The 15,895-nt window shown below is 47.5% G+C and overlaps 1 protein-coding gene across 1 annotated transcript in view; it reads left to right on the top strand.

The window, feature by feature from the left end:
• LOC135110624 (uncharacterized) overlaps positions 1-15,895 on the top strand; it is a 76,849-nt gene that overhangs the window by 51,678 nt on the left and 9,276 nt on the right. Inside the window, exons 9-13 of the mRNA XM_064023149.1 lie at positions 581-684; positions 1,706-5,142; positions 5,260-5,389; positions 5,571-5,760; positions 5,944-6,075. Of these exons, the coding sequence (XP_063879219.1) occupies positions 581-684; positions 1,706-5,142; positions 5,260-5,389; positions 5,571-5,760; positions 5,944-6,075 (3,993 nt within the window). The remainder of the gene's footprint in view (positions 1-580; positions 685-1,705; positions 5,143-5,259; positions 5,390-5,570; positions 5,761-5,943; positions 6,076-15,895) is intronic.

Here is a 15,895-nt window from a genome sequence, read left to right as displayed (position 1 = left end):
CACGTGCTAGAGAGCATAGACACACCACTCCCCCCCCAACCCCACACACGATGCCACACATTCAGCAACACACGAGTCACCGAGCACTGCCTCAGCCTCAGAGCAGTGCCGCGCCGGGGAGGAGGGAGGGTGAAGGCCTCGGGCTCAGGCGCAGTCGCTCGTCTCCCTCCCTCACCACGCATTGCGTCATCACCTGAGCTCTTCGAATCTTCCTTTGAATCTCTTAAGTGACAGATTTATTCTTTGATCCTATATGAACACTTCTTAAATTGAAATAATCCATTTAAGTACTACTAATCACACACCATTCTCATCTCAGCCCTGACGACTCTCCGCTCCACCCACAGCCTCACGCTCCACCCTCACACGGCTTCTTGTGCCTTGAATGCTCCTTGTTGACTGCCTTTTCACCAGACTTGTCTAACCCTTCCTCCCTCCCCTCCTTCCTCCTTTCCTTCCCTCTTCCTCTTTCTTCACTCCCTTCCCTCTTCACGCCTTCTTCCCCTCCAGAGACTCGCAGGACACCCTTAAACACACCCTCCCGCAGAGAGTGCAACCTCCCTTTACCCTCCCGACACAGAAAAGCTGAAGCGGTCTTGCATGAGGACCCAAGCCACGCAGACCGACGTCGGGGTGGTGAGGAAGTCCCTGCCTCATCTGCCGCTCAGTCCTGCCGAGGAGAAGGTGGGAAGCCGTCCGCCCTCCAGCCCACAGCCTCAGCCGCGTCCTGCACGCTTAGGGTGTCCCTCCTCTGCCACGCCCCGCCCCGCCCCGCCCCGCCCGGCCCCGCACGGGCACCGTTTTCGCCCTCCCAACCACACCCACAGTCTGAAAAACGATCTTCAGGAATAACTTGTAGTCATTGATGTCAGTGAAGTGTCGGCAGGCGCGGGCAGGGTGTGGGCGTGGGCGTGAGCATGGTTATCTGGGGCGTGGACGAGACTGCACGGCTGGATTGTAATTTTATTTAAACTTAATCCCCTCGTGTGGCGCGTCCTTCTCTCCCTCCATGGGACGCCGCGGCACAGTACAGGCTGACTTGGGCGGCGTCGTTTTGGGGGAAGGGGGAAGTAGACCCAGAATGAAGTAGATTCCTATTAACATGTTGCTCGTTTGTGACGGAATGCAGGTTTACTCAGAATTGCATCTTTTAGAATGTAAAGGATTTTGTGGATTGCATGCGTGGCTTTTGTATACTGGTTGTTATTATTATTTTCTATTTAGTTTAAGTGCTGGTGTAACCCTAAATCTTTATTCAGTATAAAGGCGCCATGTGTACCTACCACCTTAATATTTAAATCAGTTGAAGCAGAAGAGGTGCGATGTTGTACAGCAGACTCATCCACCTGAGGCCTCGACGAGGACGAGTCGTCACAGTCGCCAGAGTTGATTCAAGGTTCAAGCCGTTAAGTGTCAGCTGTGTTGACATCTTATCTCTCCTCGCATTTCTAAGCCTCAGTGCTTCATATATGGAGCCTTTCCTGCCTATTGGCCCATCAGACTATCTGAATCAAGGATCACGAACTGGAATGCGATGGATGACGCGGCTTGAGCTTTGGTCTTAAATGTAACACCTCGCGACTACGTATGTGAGCCAGAGTTATTACTGTAGGAGTCCCTGTTAACCAACGACTTTTTTCAAGCTGTCTCAAGACGGCCTCATGCCATGCTTCATGACTGCCTCTAGAACTATCCTTTCCCACAGGCTGAGATGATCTCCCAGGGAGCTCAGACCAACGGCGACGGCGGGCGACGAAAGCTGGTGAAGAGCCTGTCAGAAGTGGCGCGGTACGAGGGTCTCCAGTACGAGATCTACGACCTAGACGACCTTTACTATCCACAGGAGCAGCCCTCGCTCGCCCGAACCTTGTCTGACGGTCCCCCGCCCTGTCCCCCAAGGTTTTCTACCTATGACATCCCCCTAGATGAAGGACCCCCGCCCCCTCCCCCTCTAAAGTTTCGGCAGAATTACGACGAGATATTTGATGTCTCGCCGCGCAAGCCTCGTCGGGGCCTTCTACAGAAGACGCTGTCAGAGGGCGAGATACTGTCTGAGCGGCGGAAAGCCCTGAGCATGGCCTCAGGCTACCTCGAAGTGGACATAAACGGCTACAGTGACAACGAGGAAGAAGTAATTGAGCCGCAGTGTGTGGACGAAGTGGCGCGTGACCTCTCCCGCAGCAGGATATTCACGCCAGAGTCCTTCATAGAGGAGGAGGAAGAGTTCCACGAAAATATGTTGCACAAGGAAATTCTACCCAGCCTTTCATCCTACGAGAGGAAGTTGTCACAAATATCTACTGACTCAGAGTTGAAAACATTCGATCCAAATGAATTTCGCACGGAGGAGCACCTGCGGGGCCAGCTTGTAGCCCTCTCATTGGACTCCCTGGTGGAGGTAGGGCCCTGCCTCACAGACAGCGGCAGCCAGATACTTGAAGGAAGCATTCCCCGCGACAACTCCCCCATGCTGTGCGCGGGTACACCAAGCGAAAGTGCAGGCGGTGTGGAATTTGGGGACCACCTCGAGGAGTCTATGAGTGAAAGTCAGGTGACAGTGCTGCAGAGGGCAGTGGTGCCGTCCTCGCAGATCATCACCTCAGACTCTGAGAATGGCAGCTTCCATCTAACTGATCACTCCTCAGCTGCCACTACGCCCTCTACCAGACACAAGAACATTCACGCTGCTGGCAGCTTCGAGGAAGATCTAGAGGATGACTTGCTTCCTCGTCTACGGGTAACGAATCTCGTCCACAGCACCACAACTCTCTCCTCGATCGAAGATGAGCCGACGAGTATCAGCGAGAACGTGGTTTCAGACAGCTCTCAGGGTCCCGTTACCAACAGCACCACCTCCAGCGAAGTTGACAAAGCCATTTGTGGCTCAACAGACAATGATTACAGCTCAATACGCAGTGGAGAATCCATGACCATAAAGTCTGAGACAGTAGAGGAAGAAGAATTTGAAGGTGAAATTGTGATTGAGGAAAACATGATGGCACGTTTGGTTCAGGAGCTGAAGGGTGGAGAAATGGCCTACCACATGCCAATCAAAATAGACTTTAGGGACGATGCACGTCGCCTCGCATCCCCGGAGTCCGATTCGTCCAGCAGTCTCTTCACGGAACAGGAAACGTCCAGGAGTCCGGTGTCAGGCACTACGAACACCATGACCTCCAAGTCCGACCTCTCCCGCACCGACTCTCATCCAACTGACCAGTCAGAGACCTCAGAAGACTACGTGACTGCCACCGAGAATAGCATGCACGACCACGAAGTGCGGCGTAGCTACTTCATGGAGGAGCGACACGTGTCCTCGCCACCCAGAATGGATGACATCTATGAGGACGAGGCGCTTACACCAAAGATCCTCAGCCCTGAGATGAGTGATGTACTGGCTGGCTTCCATGACCATCACGAGCTCAGTGACATCGCCGAGGCTGTCAGCAGTGTTGCCAGTGATTTCGAGACAGCACAAGATCTCACTTCTCCCGATGGCGACACCACCACCTCTGCCAGTTATTATATCGACCACTCGCTTGACTCAGATCCTGGTACTGAGACTAAAGGAAAACCTGAATTAGCCCCAAAACCCACGCTTTTACCAAAATCCGACAAATCGGACAAAATCTCACCATCAAGGGAAAGTCTTTTTGAGGCTGATGAAATTCCAGGCCAGGACGATGAGGAAGTGGTGGTGAGGCGGCGGGAAAAGAACTCAGAGGAAAGCAGAACAGGAGCCATCAAGAAACGGTACTCTGCAGGTAGTAAAGTTGCCAAGGATGACAACAGGAGATACTCTAGATACTTTGAAGATAATGACAAGGGTGAGCTGTCCGAGGTGCGTGGGCAGGGTTATCCAGCCTCCTGGTCCGAAGAAGACAGAGAAAAAGCCAAACAAACCATGAAGCTCGATTTTCCTCCAGGAGTAACCATGTTTGGCGAGGCCCCGGCTTGGACCGACGCTGATAGTCTCAAATTAGACGCAGAGAAGAAACTAAGAGTCTTTGAGAAGCCAAAAAAATCCGTTAAAATCGATTTGGCAAGCGTGGAGGACCTTCAGGCAATGAGATCCGCGAACGAAACCATGGCGGAGAAGGACAGCGAAGCCCCGGCAGTCGAGATGAGGCAGACAAAAGTCAAACACGATAAGGTGAAGCGGAAGTCCGAGGAGGTGACGACGCCTGGGATGGTGCGTAGCCCGGCCATGCACGAGGGGTTCAGATTGGAGGACTGGACTCCAGTACGTACCCCAGTCACTCCTGATAGATCTCTGGATGTGGATTCTTCTGATGATTCATATTCTGAGCCACCCAGACATCCTCCCAAAGGACGCAGTCCAAGGAGGAGGTCGAAGGACAGTCCTGGAAAGAAAGGTGAAAGCCTCATTCGTCCTGCAGAAAGTCCTGTGAAGCAAGGGAGTGAGAGGCCAAGCGTAGGAAAACCAACTGGAAAAACTAGGGAAGGTTCTAAATTTGTTGTGAAGGAGAGTCCAGAAAGAATAATGAAACAAAGCCCAAAGCGGCCAGTCCCCCAGCAGCCAAGCCCAGTGAGGGAGAGCCCGGCTATTAAGACCGAAAAGTCCACCTCACGTCCACTGGAAATACAACAGCGGCAGAGCCCCACCAGAGTCGTCAAGACTTCAGCCGTGGAGTCTGGAAGGAAGTCTACCGAGATCACCGAGCCTGCTAAACCTCTCACAGAAACGTCCACGGCGGGAAGGGAGAGCCAAGATCGACTGAAGCCAGCAGGGCCTGTCACAGGCTACCTGCGGGCTGGAAGCTTAAGCCCTACCTCACGGGAGCGACCGCTGCAGCTGCCAGAGAGCAAATTACTCACCATTACACCTTTGAGGGATTCACAGAGGAGTGTAGAGTCGCTGAGGTCGATGAGCCCAGGATCTGATAACGTATTTCTGAGCGGGAGCCGAGAGCAGCTGGACGAAGAGCCACGGGCAGGACTTTGTGCACAGTGTGGAGAGAGGCCTGCCTCGCGAGAAGGGCTTCTACGGCCCAACACCGCCGCTGAGGTCACTGGGGAGCGACGACTCTCTGAGAGAGAAAGAGATACCTCTCGGCAGCGGGCAACGGCCACCCATCGCGCAAAATCTGAAGAAAGAGGTTCTTTTTCCAGGGAGTGGGGGTGAGTGATTATGTTAAGCACTTGAAACCATTCGTTTTCTTATTTGACATTTAAAATTGCTATCTTTGTCCCAGTACCGCCTCATACAACTCTAACTCTGTCTTCTTTTCCTCACAGTACGACCCCCATCAGTCTGGAGCAGGGAGATGCACCACGTCATGACAGCGACGACGACGAGAAGGGTGTGTACCTGGATCCCTACCGCTCCTGCCCGTGGGTGTACGTGTCACCCGGGGACGAAGCCAAGGTGAGCTACAGACTTATCGTCTGTCCCACGGCCAGCAGCACTCAGTTCATGTTGAGTTCATGACGAGCAGGTGTCAGTGCCTGGTGAATGCTGACATCCAATTAAAGATTCACTGTGTGTTCTGTGAAGGAATACTGTTTCTGGTTGGAAACAGCTCAGCGTTAACAGGTGTGTCCTGCAGGTGTGGCGACGGGACGAGGGGTCACCCATCCCTGTTCCTGTCAGTCTGAGAGTATCGGGCTTCGAGGATGACGTCGTCATCAAAGCTGATCAAGCCCGAGAGGAACAAACCGCCCCGGAGGAGCCAGCGGCACCAGATACCGCGCACCCGAAAGAGGATGGGGAGGCTCAGTCCACCCAACAAGACAGCAGTGAGTGCTGAGTGCAATGAGTAGCTCATTTTGGTTTTGGTCTTCATCACTCTGTGTGTGTGTGTGTGTGTGTGTGTGTGTGTGGGTGGGTGGGTGGGTGGGCGGGCGGGTGTGTGGGTGGGTGTGTGTTTATACGTTTGCTTCGTAGGTCTGTTTTAAAAGTAATGTTCTTCTGTCCCTCAGACCGCCGTGGGTCGGTGGAGTCAACTTCTAGCGAGAAGGACTTCCGGCGTCGCTATCAGGCCATCACCCACCGAATGGTGCACCGCAAGGCTTCCGTTGAAATGTATCGCAGACTGGTGCACGCTGCCTTCCGTGAGTACTGCCCTTGCTCTATCTCCACTGTGCTTGTTCCTTAGTTTTATTCTCCCAAAAATCATCTATTTTCATCTGACAAGGGCTGTGGTGTGTGTGTGTGTGTGTGTGTGTGTGTAGCTGGGAGGTTTCGCGATCAATGTTCAGTCATGAGAATACTTAATGGATTTTGTTAAGATCCCTTACCATTAACATTGGTGATGATGACGACAATGACGTCGATGAAAATAGTAGTAGCCTTGGAAAGGCGCTGACCCAGTAGTCAACGCTCGAACGTGGTGATTTTTCTGTGGTTGTGGCTGCCTATGAAAGCCACCATTTATCCCCAGTATACACGATGAGAGAAATGGGTGGAAGTATAGAAGGGAGAAGTAACGAGGGAATGAGAGTGTGGGGAAGGCAGGAAGAGGAGTGGAAGGATGCTTAGAGAAGGAAAGATTCAATGAGGAAACTTTAGACTGAATTCAGAAACACGATAGTATATTACGCTAACAAAAACAGTCCTCGATACAGAACCTGAATATTGCAGAAACAATGAACCTCAGCGTCAGTGCCAGACGTCTGCAGTAAAGGGAATACTAGTTTAGTCCTGAAATAGAGTAAAGGTGGACATACTAACACTTTTTTGTTATTTTTTCATAACTTTCTGAAAATCGATCATTTCTTCAACACGTCCGATCACACGATACGAAGCCGTTCTTCTGGCCGTTGGTCTATACGTAATCATGAAGTAGTGAAGTAGTTATGAGTTAAAGGCATACAATCACAGCTCGACTTAAAATAGTAAATTTACCTTGTATAGTCATGGACAATGCTCATTATACCACACTGTTTTTCCCTTAATCTCCAATCGTCTGAACTGCGTAGTCTGCCAGTTTTGTATGAAGCAGCAAATCAGAGGACTTGAGGCTGACAAAAAAAACGCAAAACAAACTCAAGATAGCGCAGAAAGTTCCTAATCTTCTGACCACGAGTGTACGACACATCTGGTATTCAAAGTTGGCTGACAATCTTGGCATGGTCAGAAATGTCAGACCAGCTGGTGGTAATGTTGCCGCGGGTGGTAATGTGTGGTAATACGGGCATGTAGCGGCGGCGTGGCGGCAGGAATAGCATGCTGGCGCTTCTCCAAATGGTGGCGAGTGTGTATGGGTGCTTGGTATGAATAGGGAAGAGGGAATGAGGCGTGGTGGTGTGGAGAAGCGCAGCAATGAGGAGAAAGGAAGGCTGGAGGTGCAAGTGTTTTGATGTCGGGTAGTCGGGAAGGGCAGACAGGAAGACTTAGGATAGAAGAAAGTTGGTTTTCAAGGGTCTGGAAGGGGAGTGTGTAAGAAAAGAATCAGTGAGCAGTAGTGAAAGAGAGATTAAGAAGCAGAAGACTGTTGGGCGCTTGAGTCAAGACGCTGAAGGAAAGAAAGGACGTCATATTATCAGTAGACTTGTTCTTCCATCTTAGTCTGTCTGTGATGAGCTGCACTAAGCCAAAGTAAAACAAGAATGCAATGTGAAAAGACACGTTACATATTTTATATTAGGTACTAAATCTCTCTCTCTCTCTCTCTCTCTCTCTCTCTCTCTCTCTCTCTCTCTCTCTCTCTCTCTCTCTCTCTCTCTCTCTCTCTCTCTCTCTCTCTCTCTCTCTCATTAGGACCACGTGTGTTGGAGAGAGTTTTCACTTTTTTCTCGATTATTTTTTGGCAAGCATTTTTCTGGCACGGTGTTCCCCTTTTGTCTCGCCTCAGCATGCACAAGTGTCTCTCGTGTCACTTCCCAGGGTCTGCAAGCATTGCCTTAACCGCTCCTCGTCCTCACACACTCGCGCTGCCCCCTCCTCCCTTGCATACCAGTTTTAAGTTATATAGTATTTCCGGTACAATTCCACGCCACTGTACTCTTATTTTGTATATAAATGAGTATGTTTTTTATATTTCATAGTTTTTATTTATTTATCTATTTAATTATTTATTTATTTATCTATTTATTTATTTATTTATTTATTCTTTTTGCTCACGTGTGTGTTGGTTTTATTTTCGTTATTGATGTTGACATCAAGGTGGATTTTTCTTTATTTACTTTTTATTTTGGTTATTTAAGTTTATGTGACTTTTCTACTGGTTAACATGAGAGAGAGAGAAAGAGTGTGTGTGTGTGTGTGTGTCACTGAGTACGATCCAGGCAACTCGAGGCTCCGAATCAACCTGAACGAGATAACGAGGTCGACACACACACACACACACACACACACGATAAGCAAAGTACGCTCCTTCCCTATATCTATTTCCTCCACCTCCTCCTCCTCCTCGTAAGTAGACGGTGCCGTGTGTAAAGTATGACCACCCCTCCACCCTTCCCTCCACCCATCAGCCCCACCCCTCACCCTTAAGCCATCGGACCCACCCATCATCTCGTTCTTATCCCCGTGGCGTTCCTCCTGCCCCTCCCCTGCCTCTCCTCCCTGGCAACAAGGAATAGTGGGAGGAGTAACCTTTCTTTAATCAACGACCCTTTAATGCCCTTTAATATTAATACGACGCAACCTTTCTCGTATAAAACTCTCTCTCTCTCTCTCTCTCTCTCTCTCTCTCTCTCTCTCTCTCTCTCTCTCTCTGGAGTTTATCTTCGCACTATTTCATAAATCTTTTCTTTCTCTCTCTCTAACTCACTTTAAAAACACTATGCTCCTCCTCTCCCCTCTCCTCTCCTCTCCTCTCCTCTCCTCTCCCTCCATCCATCCATCCATCCCTGGCGCAGCTGTTGCCTCGTGTGGAGAGGGGTGGGGAAGAGTAAACTCATAACGTCACAGTGAAGTTTCTGCGAATCTACACCCGAGTTGAGTTTGGCGAAGAAATAAAGACTACGACAATGCTGAAATTAAAGATCATAAAACACACACACACACACACACACACACACACACACACACACACACACACACACATACACACACGCACACAAACGATTTAGTCACTCGAAGGATACCTAGTTATCATATTCTGTCCGGTGAGAGGCGAGAAAAGAAATTTATACAGTCTTGTCGTGGCCTCGCTTTTCGAGATGGATCATTCTTCATATATAGTACTTGTCCACTCTTAGATATGGTGATAGACTCGAATAATCCAAAGTCTTAATCTCACACACAAACACACAATTGAGGACAGGAAGAGTACGCACTGTTACGCCTTCCTTCTTGTCTGGTTGGCTCGCTGGCAGGTTTTCCCATCCGCCTCATAAATTCTGTATATACTCGTGAAGCAAGGGCTGTAAATTTTGGCTTATAGGAAACATGCACCCATGTTTTAATGGGAGATATTAGCACAGCACTGGCCTCGCTCTTCTGGAACTAGACACCGACAGTATTTAGAGCGACGGCTTTGTCTACCACACGATTTCGACTTCAAATGATATCACAGTATTTCGTTTAATATTTTTTTTATACTCCCCAGTTGGTTAGAAAGCAAAAGGTGCAGTGTGTTGAAGTGGGATCGAAGTGCAACGGGTAAACCACTTTCTGGGTTCGAAGCACCTGGTCGATTATGAGTTACGCAGCTAAGAGAGAACTGGTCAATTCTGTTGCCGCCCTGGTGTTATCAACAGTAAGCCGAGAAGCACCAACAATCATTCAGTTCCTCCCTACCGTGACATTGAGTTTCAAATCAAATGCTCCGCAATATACTTCTGAATGTGAGGTAAATGTTGCCATACGTGATGCGTTTTTTACTGGTTCATTGATTGTTCTGTTGATTAATTAACCAGTTGACTGAATTACTGACTTGATAACTTTTTTTCCATCCTCGAAACGATAACTTTTTTCATCATGTCCAGCGTTACATTTGTCTTTTATTATATCTACCTTCTGTTACCTCTGTCAGTTACTCTCTTACCTATCTACCGTCACCTGTCTGTTTATCCACTTCCCGTCACCTGTTTCTCTATCCACCTGTCGCCACCTGTTTATTTATCTATTTTTCACCTGTCTATTTATCTCCTTGTCTGCTTTTTATTTATCCACTTGCCATCACCTGTTTCTTTCTCTCCACCTGTCATGTTTTGTTATAATTTTACCCGTCATCAGTTGTCTGCCTTTCAAATTGTCATCCCCTTTATTGCTGCAAGCCATCATCTGTTCGTCTCAGCTTACCATCGCTATTACGTCACTCGACCTCGTCACCTTCGCAGTTCTTCTACCAGTCATTACGTTTCTCTTGCATTTTCTCTCGCTACATCATTTTCTGTTCTTACATCCGTAAATTTTCATTCCTTTTATATCACTTTTATTGTTTAGTGTACAGAAAGTAGTGACGTATATTTTTTTCTATCATCTCTGCCTTTGAATCTCTCTCTCTCTCTCTCTCTCTCTCTCTCTCTCTCTCTCTCTCTCTCTCTCTCTCTCTCTCTCTCTCTCTCTTCCTTCCTGCTGATCACCTTGCTCGCTCAGCACCCTTACAGTATATTCCTCTAAGTGCTCCTGCTTCACCGCGCCTCCTAATCTACATACATCTCACCTTCACATCATTCCCCGCCTCATCTGTTTACCCGCCACACTTCCCTAACCTACTCTTCATCTCAACCTTTTCACTCTCTTCCTTCTTAACCTTCTCCATGCTGTCTGCTCGTCATCCCCCCCTCCTTAATGAACAGCACTCCCCAATCTCTCTCTCTCTCCCTCCCTCTCTCTGATCCTACGTATATATTCAGCCTCCCCCTCTCCCGGTACTTCTTCCCTTTACCCCCTCCCTCTTCCCTTACCACCCACATGCCTCCACTATCCCCCACAAGCACCACGCACCGCTTCACCTCCACTCAGTCAATCCGAAACATCGTGCGTCGAGACAAGTGGGTCCTGTGTTTCCACGTGAGAGTGAAGTTGGCACCCACACTGGCCAGCTTGGGGCACGGTGCCAAGGGTGTGCCAGCTTGGAGCATAAGACCCACGCCCCTCAGTTTTGACGCTGCCGTGGTAGTGGTGGTGGTGGTGCTGGTGCTGGTGGTTATAGTGAAAGCGCAGGAAATTAAAGTATACACTCGACTTGTTGAATCTTGTGTTTATATCAGTGTTGGGTGATGTGTTGATGTGTTTTTTCTCTTTTAAAGTTTGTTTTTTTCGTGCGGATTCACGTGCAGGAGAATTTAGATTGAGGAAAAAACAAATTCTTGGTTGTGATTACTTTCAACACAGCACAATGACGGCTTGCAAATTAGTTATGTAATCTGGGAAAAGCATCACCGTGAGATAAACATATGTCAATGACTGAAGGAAATGTAAACTTAAGAAGTCACAAAAACAAATCAGTCGGAAGTGTTTGTCGTCTTTGGAACTGGTCGTGCTGCTTACTATTCCGTGACCAAAGAAAACCATACATGGACCCACACAAGCCTTCACCGCAGTAAAAAATTTCGGAGTGTTCTTCAGCCGCTTCGTCGTTGTATCTTGTATTTTAGCAAGATTCAGTGAGGGTTTGTAAGGCAGTGTTCATGACTCTAGCGATAGTTTAACAAGGACTCCGCATCACCAGTAGGAGGAAATACTCATTAAGAACTCAACCATTCATCTGTGGCCCTTAAAAACAGCGCTTAATGAGTTTAAAAGTGCGGTCCATAATGTGTCGTGAGTGTCAGACAGGAAGAGAAGACGGCCAGTGGATGACGAAACTTGGGGAAACACGCCGTCTCTGTAACTTGTTTTCCCGGAAGCTCCGCCGAGATCTAAACCCACTCGGGGCCTTTATTTTGAAATGCATTGACATTTCTGCCATTTTCAATGACCACAGAGGTGATTGGTCAAGTTTTCGTGTGTGTTTTCCCCAATCGGCGATGTAGAATGCTTGTCAACCCGTAACTAGAATACTGAAAAGACTCAAGAAAACCGTAACTTCCACTCATCTGTTAAAAAGATGAGGCATCGAAACGTTTGAGAATGAGGCTCCGTTGAGTATTGAAATGAAGCAGATGCATTAATTGACAATACTTCTAATGCCACTTGAGCAACTGATAACTATAAGCGTCTCGCCATATCAAAGCGAAAAAAATGTTAAATGCTTTTGATGACGGAGTGAGCCGTGGGGATCTAAATATAACTCGTCTGCCGCGGGGAAGGAAAAACAAGTTAAATATCCCTTTCCTTCCCCGAAGTGTCTCGTGTGAGAGAAGAGAGGGAAAAAGTTGGTTTCAGACATGTGAAATGACCCTTGGCGAGTGAGAAACTAGTGCTTGTGCTAAATTTGTGGCTCAGTCCAGTCTAGTGCGCGGGCAGAGAGAGAGAGAGAGGGAGGGGGGGGACGACACGAGACGAGACGACGCGAGACGAGACGACACGAGACGAGAGGAGACAAGATGATGACTTCACTGAGTTTGGTCATTGCCGTTAAACATGAAGTGAAGTGTTCAGGTGTGTGTGTGTAAATTTCTCAAGCACCAAACACACACACACACGCACACACACACACACACGTAACAAACACAGAAAAAGATAGTCAGTAAATGTGATTTTTACACTTAATTTAGATTTGGGTACGGTACACCTGCAAACTCTCTCTCTCTCTCTCTCTCTCTCTCTCTCTCTCTCTCTCTCTCTCTCTCTCTCTGAAGCAGCAGTTGTTTTTAGTAAGAAAAATAGAATATCAAACACACACACACACACACACACACACACTGTTAATAAAACAATATTAGAAGATGAAACATAGTGACCTTGACTCAGTTCTATAAAAGTACCCTTAGATGAGAATTAGGTAAACACACACACACACACACACACACACACACACACACAGTTTCGAGTAGGCTCAATCCTCGTCTTTGCCAACGATGGAGCTCAAGAAAAACAAGAAAAACAAACGAGGGGAATGGTGGAGAGAAGGAAAGCCAGTCTCTCTCTCTCTCTCTCTCTCTCTCTCTCTCTCTCTCTCTCTCTCTCTCTCTCTCTCTCTCTCTCTCTCTCTCTCTCTCAATAAAGGTAGTGATATACTCTTTGGAAAATGGAGAGTACACAATGAGCTCTCCTCCTCCTCCTCCTCTTCCTCCTCCTCCTGCTGAGTAAAGAAATATCACGATTTTTTGCTTTTCTTTTTCAGTTCATTTTCGGGGTTTTTTTTATAGATTGTTTCGCTGTATTATTTCATTAACTCATTTGTCTATTGCACCATTTTACTCCTGTTACATTTATTCGAATTATCTTTCACTTTTTTTCGTATTTCCCTCACTATCATTATTCTTAAAAAGGTGGAGAGTAGGAGGCGTTTCCTGAAAAGGGCAAAGCAAGTAGAGTATTAGCACCTGTCCTTGGTGTGTACAAATAGAACAATAAGGGAGATGGAATGGAGGAAAGGCACAGCGGTGAGGTGTTTGTTTAGGAAGCGACGCTGAGTGAAGAGGGGAGTGGGGAGTGGATGGGGTACCGCGAGGCCTCGAGTGGGTCAGTGGGACAGGGTTTAGCTTTGGGTTTGTCCTGAGGCGGCCACTGGGTCGTGGCTGGCTGATGGTTGTGGCTAGATGAGGAGGAAGTTTTGCGAGGGAAGTTGATTGTTTCCCCCGAACAAAAGCGAAGAGATTAAAAGTTTGAGAGACACTCGAGGTGACACATGGAAAAAGACTGGGCGAGGAAAAGATGGGACGAATACTTCTAAAAGACGAGGGGTCTCTCTCTCTCTCTCTCTCTCTCTCTCTCTCTCTCTCTCTCTCTCTCTCTCTCTCTCTCTCTCTCTCTCTCTCTCTCTCTCTCTCTCGTAAACACACTCGGATGCCTATGGTGACTGTTGACCAGGTGACGCTTGGAAGAGAGGGCGTTGCTTGAACAGGAGATGAGGGCATTGTGTGGAGGCGCAGCTCGGGTGTCACATAATGAGGTTAGATAAAGGAAGGTCGCGAAATGGCGAGTCAACACCTCTGACCCATATCAGCTCCAGTGAACCGTGACCACCTCGAGCGAACTCCGAACCATCAACTATGAAGCCTGCACTAAGGTTTCCTCGTCTTAACTCGACTACAAGGTCTAATGGAAGTTATTGTGATTTTCAGTATATATATATATATATATATATATATATATATATATATATATATATATATATATATATATATATATATATATATATATATATATATATATATATATATATATATATATATATATATATCATATATTATAATTATAGTCCTTATTGTTCCCACTCTATCAAGAACACTGCATTTTAAATTTAAGTAAACACGTGGCATTCAAAAATTGTTCATCCATACGGGAGGACAAACCGTTGCTAAGTAATGTCACTGCTTCGAATCAACGTAATTTAGGAAGATTCTAATTTTGCCGGTGTCTTTTTAACTCATTTTATTCCTGGTGGTTTTCAACAGGTGAAGTGAAGGTTTCTTTCTGTGGTGTGGTAAAGGTGATATGATAAGGCTTGTCTGAATATGAACACGAACTTACACCGCCAGGGCCAGTGGGAGTTGTTTTTTTAATTAATGCAGGTACTAAGAATGACTCGAATTGATACGAAGTGATAGTGTGAATTTTTGTCCTGGTGGTTGAAGAAGCTTCATGGCCTCAGTCTGAATCAGTAGGAAGCTGTGTGCTGCCAATTCCTTGAAAGTTGGAACAATGATGGAAAATTATCCTCAAACCGATGATGACGAATTGTATTGTCACGAAGACTTGAAAGAGGAAAAGAATTTGACGTTATTTACAATGAGGAAGGAGTGGAGTGAACCTTCTCTTTTCATCGAGGCTCATCTCGCCGCCTGGCCAGCGTTGCCACCCTCGACCCCGTCCCCATCCACCAAGGGCACGGAGACAGGTAAGCCACCGCCAGCCACCGCCAACGTGACTGACACACACTTCGGTTGTGCATATATAAAGACCATAGGGTTTGGGTGATGTAAATACATAGAAGAAATTTCACAGATATAATAGAAACTACCACAACACACGCACACACACACTGTACGATTCTCGCGTCCCTCGCAGTGCAGTCGGAGAAGAGTCTGGGTCAGCGGCTGGAGGTGATCTTCCGAACGATGTTGGTGGTCTGGTGCGTAGAAGAGCGGGCAGCACGCAGCATCTGTCCTCCTGAACCTGGTAACCAATCCTTCCCTCACTCACCTCTACCGCCTTGGAGGTAACGGTCATCAACCTCAAAATGGGATCAAGTTTACGGTAAAGCCTCTTTCAAGCACCAGTGTCCCAAAGGTGTCAGTCTGTTCTTTGATAACGTGTCTTCTAATCGCGTTAGAAAACGGGGTGTGAGGCGTGCATCAGCAAGACTCAGGAATGGATTGTCCTCAGATATTGGTATATGTTTGTGGTGATTCCCTACTGGGCTCCATCCCCAATACCCTCTCCCAACAACAGGAGGGCCTCCACTCTCGTTAGCTGTTCAGCAAGTCATTAATCATCAATCGAACCAAAAGCATAACGTGAACTTGAAGAGATCGAGATAATTGCTAACATTTATGCATCTCTTGCTTCTATATTGAGTGTTGCTTCTCAAATTACAGGCATCAGACAAAGACGACGCGCTCATAAGCTGTTGAAGAATGAAAACATCTTCGCTACCTTGGTTATTTCTCTCTGGTGTCATGTGTCACCTTGATCTCTGTGGTGCCAGATGCCTGGTATGTGTATGTCCTCGTGTCTTTTGGGTGACTCAGCGAGTGCCCTTGGAAAGACTTCAGGTGTTTTCATCTCTCGAGATGGAGTGCATAATATTGTGTTCGGGTGTAACTGAAGCTTCGGCTGTGTTGAGATGCAGCGTTTCCACAGGTGGCGCAAGATAGTTGTGGTGCCATCAGCGTCAACACTTTGTTTTTTACACACGTTTGAGTCACA

This window comes from Scylla paramamosain, chromosome 20 (assembly GCF_035594125.1).
Source record: "Scylla paramamosain isolate STU-SP2022 chromosome 20, ASM3559412v1, whole genome shotgun sequence".
NCBI lineage: Eukaryota > Metazoa > Arthropoda > Malacostraca > Decapoda > Portunidae > Scylla > Scylla paramamosain.
This window is presented reverse-complemented; position numbering and strand designations above follow the sequence as displayed.